The following is a 10657-nucleotide window of genomic DNA, read 5'->3' on the forward strand; positions in this document are numbered from 1 at the left end:
TTTGTTCCTAGCCAACCGCACTCAATAAATAACAAGTTGCACCCATCTCTTGTTCTTTGTTGATTTCATAACGAAATGTGTTGTATATGTTGTTTGAGTATCTAAATCTAAAATGATTCGATATAGTGGAAAACGACGATCCGGTAACAAAACCCACAAGTGTGTCCTTCTATTTGTTGACGGGAAAAGATTGCATTCCACTTCAAGGATACGAAGAAGAAAGAACTCAGTAAGTGGCTGGCATGACTTTCAAGTCTGTCCTTAGCGTATGGGTCATGGTTGGTCAACAATTGTACCAATTTAATTAACAAGACATTATCATTGATAAGGGCAAGTAATTTGGGTATTCTTATCTTAAGTATTAGAGTTTGACAAATCAAACAATCAACCAATTTGGGTATTCTATAGGAGTGTCAAAAAAAATAAACCGAAAAAAAATTATTTAGAACTAACTGAAATAACCGATCGATTGATCGGTTAAATTCATGTAAAAAAAATAGATTGTAACCGATCATTTACACCTCTAGTATTCTAATTATTGATGCTCGCAAGTCTTATCAATTAATCATAATCTCAATTGGTCATTAGTTTTTTTAAGTGTTACGGATTGTTGACAAGTCAAAAAATGAAGCAAGGAAAAATTCAATTAAGAATAATCAGTTTACCATAATCATAGGTCCCAAGTAATTTCATTCCTTTGTCAAAAGATAACAACTACTTAATAAGACACCTTCCCCCACCAATCCCGCTACAAGAAGTCAAGAACACCCACCTTCCCTTATAAGTCCTACAATGAGACTACTAATTCCTCTACAGATCTCTTTCTTTTCTCTCTTGAGTCTTTTATCTTGTTCCCCCTCCAGAAGCCTGAAAGGGAGAAAAATGCCAGGCAAAAAAATAGTTTCCTTCAAAAAATTAGCCAAGAAAGTGAAGGTTATTGGCGGAGGTAAAAACCAAGAGCCATCACAACATGAATGTCTGCTCAGGGGATTTGAGGATGACATGTCTCCTCCTGCAGCAAGAACACCAACAGGGTTTTTCGCGGTTTACGTGGGAGAGGAGAGGGAACGGTTCGTGGTGCCAACGAGCTTCCTTTCGCATCCACTCTTCAAAATGTTGTTGGAGAAGGCATATAGTGAGTATGGATTGGATCAGACGAACAAGCTAGTGGTTCCATGTAGTGCTTCTGCCTTTCAAGAGGTGGCAAATGCTGTTGAATGTTGTAATGGGAAGTTTGATTTTGGGAAATTGGTTGAGGAGTTCTTGTAGATTAGTTTAGTTAGGAAGAACAAGGGATGAGAGATTTTTCTCACTTTTTTCTTGAGTAGTCTTTTTGAGTAATCGCCTAATCGTGGTTTGATCATAAGTCCTGTCTTTTAGATTAATTAGAGTTTATAACAGTTTACAGAAGAAGTTTTATCTGGTCCTTTATGTTCATGGAGGCAGAGCAGCTGAGGTCCTTTTACTCAAAGTGAATAGAGAAAACACTAATTTGATATGGAAGTTTCTCTGTTAGTATCATATACCAGAGTTATTCAAGGGTAGGTTGTAGACTTTTATCTGTACCTAAATATTCAATTACAAGTGGATGGTTGTAAATTGTAATGCCAAATGGTAATGGAGTAGGATTGTATGAAAAAAATTTAGGGTGCAGAGGTATAATCAATGGTCACTGCCTAAAAATTGGATCTCCAATAATTTCCAACTCAGATGAGAAATAACAAGTTGATTTGCACCATCAAAGATATATGTGCATTAATCACCAGGTTCAGTGACAAACATATCTATGTCTGGATACTTACTTTCCATTGCATTACATTCTTTTACAAGAATTGTCTGCATATTATCAATCTGCTTCTGCATTTGGACTCTTGAGTGCAGAGGCGACGGATACACGCAAGCACAGCCCAACCGTCCATCACATATCGTGCCAAATATAGCGATGCACGCTCCCACTCCATGATCTTTCCATGCGCCTCACTGGACCCATCAATCACAGAGTCTTCAAACACTGTTATGAAGGCAGTTCTTAATGATGATGATGGCGTGACACCAGGGTTCTCAATTGCCTTGCACACGAGGAAATTCAGGCCTGCGATGTCTGTGAAATGCTTGTTGTTCTTAGCATTTTCGAAGGTCGTGTAACATCTCTTTGCTGCGTCCCAAAATTTATCCTCTCCACTAATGTCATGTGAGTTCATGATGGCAGAAAGTGCAGCCATAAGTCCGGATCAGCAATTGCCAGAGCCCCGCAGAGTTTAATCCCACTTGACCGCAACCTATAAGCATTGCATTGTCATCTAAATCATCAAATTCAGTAATGTTCAGCAAAAAAAGGGAGAGAGCATGAAATGTAATTCAACGATGTCCCTAAATTGGGTTCATTCCCGCTGGATCCAGATCTCATATGATGGAGAGGGTTAAACAGTAACACATTTGACACAACAAAAAAAAAGTTGTAACCACACTGTATTATATATACACTTTACAATATACTATATCAAAGTGTTTGCATTGTGATACAAAATAGAGGAGAGGAAACATATAAGCAATGTGAGGACCATGATAGATGAAGAGAAGATGTCAATCTGCTTCAAAGTGATCGAAGGAAACCTCATGAAACTGTATAAGAATTTCAGGACCACTCTTCAAATCACTCCATCAGGTGATGGCAGTGTGGTTGAGCGGATAATTGGCTGATAAAATGAACAAGGACGTTCCTTTGTTCTCACGTAAGAGGGACACTCACCTTTCAGCTGCTTATAACTAATAGAATATATAAAATCTCATTGTTTTGCTAAACAGTACAACTTATCAGTGCTTTTCAAAGATTAGAGGGGCTACAAAAAGTTATTTGTGTTTCTCTGCCTACATTTTCTTCAGTTGTTCATTTGAAGTGGTCTTCTCATGCTCCAGGCATTAAGGTGATCCACAGAGATAGTCTCACTGCCATTGTTGAATACAAACAAGTGAGCTTGATTGGTGACGGCTAATGTCGGATAAACCCTTGATGTGATACATGTTTTACCACCAGCTCCGTAACTCTCCACAACAGAATGATCGATCTGGACAAAATGAATGAATGCTTAATTAGAAATGTTAGGACAACTCAATGCATATCAGTAAATTGAGGGCTTACCAAGCTTCTTAGTGAAAGCTTTTTATCAGACAAATCAACATCCACAAACCCAGCAAATGATGGTTTGTATAGTCCACTTTTCAAGGAGGAGCTGTACAAAAACACCAAGTTAATGAGGATGATAATATATGAGAGTGAAAATGCTAAGAATCTCAATATTTTTTTGTCCCAGCTATCATAAATATTATGATGGATGCACATGATCTATGTGATCCATATGAAGTTGTGTGCGTCCATTTTAGTATTTGGGATAACTGAGACAAAAAACGTTGAGATCGATATGAGAGAGAATGTGCTGATTGGTGCAGAGAAAGGACCAAAACAGACCTTGTTGCATCAGAGCACATGAGGACTACGTGCTTGTTTGGAGCCTTGAAGATCCTGAAGAAGACAGGAGTGAACTCTTCAAGCTTCTCTGAAGCTAATGTCAACAGCCCAAATGGACCAACCCCACCCCCAACTTTTGATCCTTTTTGTGCACAGAGTTTTTGTGCATCAGTGCTCCATTTTGGATCAAACGGCTCTGCTTTGTCCAAGCTTTCAAATGAGAAGGTAACATCAACATCAGCCTGTGATTGAATTAGCAGGCAACAATTAGTATCAAAACCCACATATGAAAATTTCATTCTCAACACAATTAGACATTAAGGAGACAGACAGACTAACCTGGGCAGGAGTGATTCCCTTTACTTCCACATGCTCTCCTGTTTTGAGCTTGTGAGGTTTCATCTGCACATTTTGCCTTCTCAGAGTCTCAATTTCTTCAATAGGCCATTGTAACAACTGTTTTCCATTTGGGTCCAACCATACAGTCCTTGGAATTGCCTGAAACAATGATCATGAATATATAAACACAAAAGTGAGTGTGTATATATATACATATATATTATATTCATCATTTATGTTACCTGAAGTCCTGACCATCCTTTAGCTACATCGTCTGTTGGGGCAGCATCAGACTCATTAGCCCAACCCCACAAAATCCTCCTATTCTTTGCAGGATCAAAGAACGTCTTTGAAGCATAAAAGTTACCATAATCATATCTAAGCCCAGTCCAACCATCATCAGAAGTATTGAAAGGTTCATATCTGTCCTTCACTTCATCATATTTACCTAATGTGTAATACTCATATCTTGTCACATCTAAGCTAACCTTCAACACATGCTTCACATCATTCCCTTGGGCCGAAGTGTCCAGCCCATTTTTACTGGACCCTGAAACCGGGAAAAAATCTGGGCATTCCCACATACCAGTTCGGGCCTTTGAATGCAGAGGGTGTTGGGCCTTGGTCCAATGCGTAAAGTCCTTGCTCTTGTATAAATGTGCAATCCCTCTATTCCTCCTTCTACCACCCACTAAAATCCTCCAAACCCCATCTTTGCCCTGCCAGGCCGTCGTAGGGTCACGGAACGCGGTGGAGTTCACTCCCTGGCTGGCAACCACCAACGGGTTATTGTCCGGTTTGATCCATTGGCGGAGATATGGGTCGGACTCATTGGCGGGTATCGCGTAGTTTTGGATTTGGGTTTGGCCTGGGTCTATGATGCCGGTGTAGAGAATAATGGGCTTGTTGCCTGGGAGAATAGTGGCAGACCCAGACCAACAGCCTTTGTAATCAAAAGGCTTTGATGGGTAGATTGCGGGCTCAAGTGATTCCCAGTTGATCATGTCCTTTGACACAGAATGGGCCCAGACAATGTTGCCCCAAACTGCTCCATATGGGTTGTACTGGTAGAACAGGTGGTAGAAGCCTTTGTAGTACATTGGGCCTGATTACAACCCATGGACATAAATCAAGGAAAATTTGACTGGAAAAAAAAAAAGGTATAAAAAGAATTATAAAATGATTGACAAAAGCCAAAATAGACTCACCATTTGGATCTGTATTTTGTTCGATCATCCAGTGGATTTGTCACAAGAAGGTCAAAGAGAAGAAACAAGATTCAGTGACCAAATAGAAAATTATATGATATATATATATATGTATGTATGTATGTACACACACAAGAACCAGCCAGACTGGTGCATGCTTTAATAGTTGTGCATGTCAGATGGGGTATCAAGTATTCATGTCAGAGCACAAGACAAGATATCTTGTCTTGGCTGATGTGAACTAATTAATCTAAATGTTCCATATGGACCACTTATGGGTCAAAGGAGCAGTAACCCAGTTATTCTCTGAGAAAGAAAAGGTTGATACAGATACAGTAATATGACTTTTTCTTCTTCTTCTTTTTTCTAACACAAATAAGGTTGAAGACATTACACAGATAAATTAATCATACAGATTTCAGAGTTGTCAACAGCGGCTACAGCAGAGTAACATGATGACTTGCAAAAAGCAGTTAGTCCTTTTTCTCTGTGTGCTTATATATATGTATGTACATAAATGGAACATGAATGATTGACAACCACAATTGCAAAAAAAAAAGAAAAGGAAGAGATGAAGACAAGAATTTCCAGCTCCCAAAACTTAATGGGTTTCCATAATTCTCATGAAAAAGATAGAATTTAAATAGCAGTTCACATATATCACACCGGCCAACTTCATGACTCAAATCAAATTAAACATGTTTTCTTCTTTTCATACAAATGGGGTTATCCAAATTCAACTTTTCCAGTCCAAAAATACTGGTCACTAATTAAAGATGTTTTCTTCTTTTCATACATATGGACGTTAATTTTCTTATTTAATTTTTTAAAAAAAATACCCACAAATTATATGGCTTAATTTTCAATTTTTGGTAAGTAATTAATTATTTCACATGTATTTCTTTCTTGCACAAATGACAGAGAGAGGCATTAATCATTGACAGCCTAACCCTTCTAGATTCCACCATACATCTACATATATATAAATTGACGGCCTCAATTTTAGGTTCATACTTTCTATCAAAAGACAAAACTTAGGATTACATCCATCTCATGCAATCAATCAAATATGTTGCAGAAACAAATCAGCAAAAGCTGAGGCAGAAAGCAATTGGTAGATTGAATAATCTTTCAAATAATAATACTAAGCAGGAAAAGCACCATCAAATATTCACATCAAATCAGTATGTCACCTATAAAACCTACCATATTTAACATGTATTAACTTGATTTCTAGGTATTGAGTGGAGGTAAAAAAAAAAGAAAACAGAATAATAGTATACAATTAGGCCTTGTGATATTTGGTCTGATTGCATACCACTTTTACTTTACACTGTAAATTTGTAATATGACCAATCATTAGGGGTATGTCATTGATCTTGACATAGCATAAGCCAACAAGTATAACAAGTTTCTATTAGTATTTACAAATACATAAAATAATGCATGAAAGCATAGATGTAATAATAAAAAATTATCAAATCTTATTCAGATATGCAGAGGGCAAGTCAGGGCAAGATCGTTATCGGTTAAAAAAAAAGAAAGAAAAAAAAGCGATAATTAAGTCCTCCATGCATGTAAAGTAATCAAGAAAAACAAAAAAAAAGTCAAAATCAAAATCAAAATCAAAATCATGACATGCATTACCACAAAAACAAACAATCCCAAATAATTAATATCACTATTATTCACATGTATGGGAAAAGTAACAGTAACACATGAAAGAAAAAGTGAAATCCAGAAGAAGATGAGAATTAACATACCATTAATCCAGTTTCTAGGGGGCTGAAAGTGAAATCCAGTTCTATGAACTTCACCAACCCTAACTGCGTTAAGAGACTGAAATTCTGGAAAAAGCTTGTGAGATGCTTCAACACCTCCTCCTCCTCCATTGTTGTTGCTTAGCAAAGAGAGATGAAGAACCAATAAAAATATATTAAACAAGAGAAACTGCCTTATCTCCATGATTAATGAAGAGAAGATTGAGAAGAAAATAATAAATAATCTGTTTTTATGAGGAGATAGAGATATGGAGGATAAGAGAAGGGAGGTGGTTATATATAGTGAGCGGGTGTGAAGATAGGAAAAAAATAGATTTCCTAAATCACTACAGTTTCGGTTTCGATAAACATCTTTGGATAAATGACTATTTTTACTGCGGTGGTTGTTTTTTTTTTTAAAATGGTGAAAACTTCTATTTCGGATTTTTTTTAACTATTTTTTCATTTATTGTCTATTCCATTAGTGGTTGAGATAAATAAGGACTTCAAAAAAAAATAAATTAAATTAGAATAAATCATATAATTATGCATGTAATTAAAAAAAACTAAAAATGGTTAAAATGCTACATTATGTGTGTGTTTCTGTGCATGTGGGTCCCAGACCACATAATCTTTGATTTATTTCGTTAACTCAACAATTAGTTTACTTTTCCAAATTTTTCTGCTTATAGATGATTAAAAAAGTCAATTTAAATTTAATTAATCTCTATCCACAAAGGAATACTAATTATTTGGATAACTAAAAAATCTTTGCCAGAATTGACATGCGCTTTGACTTTCGCCGTTGCACTCCACACAAGAAGATATTATTAACTCAAATTGATCCCAAATCCCAATCCATCCACAAGGAATTGATTACCGTTAAGAGATGACGCATCTCTTAATCTCTAATTAATTTGCTTCAACTCCGGTAGCCTATTTATTCTATTTGTAGATCGATCGGGCCTAGGGTTTTAAATCAACCCCAAGGCCTATGGCTAGCTTGAAGCGAATTAATTTCCGGCCGGAAAGAAGCCGAACACTAAAATATAAAGTAATAACCTACAATCGTGAACATTCATAGTAACCTATAGTTATAGCTTTTCATCACAAGTGTTGTTACTTGTTGAAAATCTTTTTTTGTCTTTATTGCTCAATGGACACTAAACACAAATGTATGTAGCATTATCACTTTTTTTGCATAGTTTTTAATACCGTATGGTGCCTCAAACCGTGTTATAAAAAATTCAAGGTTTTTGAAATTTAATCGATATGATAAATGTTCAATCGCAGATTTATAATACACAATAACTTAATATATTTACACGTGTGATATATAAATATAAGTACATATATTATACAATAATGACCCATTCAAAGTTTCAAAACCAAAGATCTAGCAAAAAAAGCTACTTATCCATATAAAAAGAAAAATATCACAATTATTTTTCTTTTTGAAAAGTCCATAGGTCACACACACGTTAGGTCATGTCAGAGGGGCATGAAGACCACCACAACGGATGAAAAACTACTCAAATCCCAAACGCTTTGCTAGAATGAAACTCTGGACCTCAAGATCCTAGACAAACAGTCTGACCAACCAAGGTATCTGTCATTCTCGAAAAATATCACAATTTAATTTAACTCCACCACATGCAAAATTTTCAATTCAATAATTCCACGTGTTATTCCCACTTTTCAGAACTCCACTAAAAGCTCCACACAATTAAATTCATATTTTAATTGTCTCCATATCAAGACAAAAGTTAGTAAGTTACCCCTTCTTTCTGGACTTTTCTTCTCAGCCCTTCTGTCCTTTTCTTCTCAGCCCTTCTGTCCTTTTCTTCTCTCTTAGTGGGTCACCGTTAGTCTCTCATGGCAGCAGCTTCTCTTCTTCTTTCAAGTTCTATGTCTCCTCTATCTTCTTCAACACTTTTTATTGAGAATTTCTTCTTTTTTTACGCAAAAATCTAAACTTTCCAATGGATCAGATCTCTGCACAACCCTTGTAACCATCACCGATCTTCATCGTCGTCGCTGATCTGCTCAGCCGTCGAACGAGTTTCCACTTTGCAGTGTAGGCTAGGGCTTGAACAGGAAGGGTGATTTCGTGATTTGTCCATTGTCGAAGTCGGAGGAATGGGTCTCACACTCATAATCAAAGTCAATTTCAAGTAAAATACAACATTGTCCTTCATTGATCTGTTAAAAAAATTAAACTACATGTCCTTAATAGTAATTTCAATAATCAACATCTTTTCTCCAAACCCGTCAATTCACGGTTTAATACGAAACTGGCGGTCTAACCTCTTAAATGATATTTCATTGTCAAAAAATCGTGGATGCCGTCGGTTCACGGTTGAGCTGACGGCACCAGGGTATTCAAATCTATGCTTTTTTGACACCATACAATTGGGACGATTTTATTGCTTTTTAAAAAGTATAGTTTGTCATACGTGTTGCAAACCCCAAAATACATATATATATATATATGAAATAAAGTTATTCCCCATATAATACAAATAAAAGATTATACAACTCAATAATTAGAATAACTAGCATATCAAATGTTGAGACCTCTATAATAACTGAATGCCAATATATGAGTAAAAGATCATGTTAGTAAGCGTTTACATTTTGATGCATATCGACTCATTTTATGTTAATTTTTAAAGTTGTCCTATTATAATTTAAGCGTCACAAGTTTAAATCACGAAAGCACATATATCCCTATAGGAAAAGGAAAATGGATAATATATTTTCTATAGAAATAGAAGAAAAAAAAAGATTCCATTTCACAAATGTATTTTTGTAAAATTGTGTGGAGTCCTTCATTATTAAAAATAAATAAAATTATTTCATGCCGACAATTAGATATTATGGTGAGATGTAATGCGTAGGCAGATCATGTTCTACCACGTTGCAGCAATCCCCTACCCTAGCTAGCTAGAAAATGTAGATATAGGTTTATGTTGAACAAATTAAATGATCTAATTTTGTATTAAGATTCCTGGCAGTACTCCTAGCTAGAAAATGTAGATATAGGTTTCTGTTTTCTTGTAGATATTATGGAAAAGGCAGCATAAAACATAAAGTATGGTGGGTGGCTACATGCATATATGTTTGTTGTAGTTGACGTATAACGCATTAGTAGATAGAAATTTGACCCTACCAAAGTAGCATTGAATACATGCATAGCTTATATAATGACTCATGAGACCAAGTACTGTTTGTTCTCTTTGTCCCATATATGAACATGACTAATAATTAACTTATAACTACGAAGTACACATGAGAATATTAGTGCCGTTGTTGTGAAACCAAACAGCCCCCCAACTACAAAAGAAGCCCGCCTCCATAAGCTTAAAAGGAGTCCAAAAATGGTTAAGTCTGCCTTCATAGGCAAAGTAGCCCACCCCACCCCACCCCACCCCACTCCCGCAAGTGGATCAAACAGCCCACTTACTAAGGTAATCATCGCATCAGAGTCTAGCAACATTAAAGAACTTAGTTTCTGAGGATGTCAAAAAGAGGTTTAGATAGATTGCTACAATGGCAAATATTCTATGGCTTTGTTTTTTCTTTTTCTTTTTTCAGTTCCAGGTTCAGCTTTTCGTGCAGGGGGAGAAGTTTCTCTGATGAGTTACAAGTTCATGCCACATGACTCTCCAACCATATGTGGTACTAGAGACCTAAAAGTAACACAAAACAAGTGGATATATATATAGTTGATGATAACTTTATCTTTTGATAAAAGCATGTACTGTTACTGTTACATATATAGACGTACTGAATTTTCTACAGACACAGGATTAACAATGGCAATCCAAGTATCACGCTTGGCCTAGTGGTAATCAAGGGCGGAACCAGGAATTTATGTTAGG

General features: G+C 36.2%; 2 protein-coding genes across 2 annotated transcripts; one reads left to right on the plus strand and one right to left on the minus strand.

The window, feature by feature from the left end:
• Positions 1–741: 741 nt before the first annotated feature.
• LOC119986704 (auxin-responsive protein SAUR50-like) lies at positions 742–1498 on the plus strand. The gene has a single exon (XM_038831372.1). It carries the CDS (start codon positions 793–795, stop codon positions 1267–1269), a length of 477 nt encoding a protein of 158 aa, XP_038687300.1. The 5' UTR covers positions 742–792; the 3' UTR covers positions 1270–1498.
• Positions 1499–2750: 1252 nt separating this feature from the next.
• On the minus strand, positions 2751–7034 carry LOC119986696 (beta-fructofuranosidase, insoluble isoenzyme 1). Its single transcript, XM_038831360.1, has 7 exons — positions 6777–7034; positions 5014–5022; positions 4048–4910; positions 3806–3964; positions 3467–3708; positions 3140–3230; positions 2751–3065 (listed from the first exon to the last, which is right to left on the minus strand). Exons 1-7 carry the CDS (start codon positions 6976–6978, stop codon positions 2880–2882), a joined length of 1752 nt encoding a protein of 583 aa, XP_038687288.1. The 5' UTR covers positions 6979–7034; the 3' UTR covers positions 2751–2879.
• Between the last annotated feature and the right edge of the window lie 3623 nt (positions 7035–10657).

Source organism: Tripterygium wilfordii, chromosome 3, assembly GCF_013401445.1.
Source record: "Tripterygium wilfordii isolate XIE 37 chromosome 3, ASM1340144v1, whole genome shotgun sequence".
NCBI lineage: Eukaryota > Viridiplantae > Streptophyta > Magnoliopsida > Celastrales > Celastraceae > Tripterygium > Tripterygium wilfordii.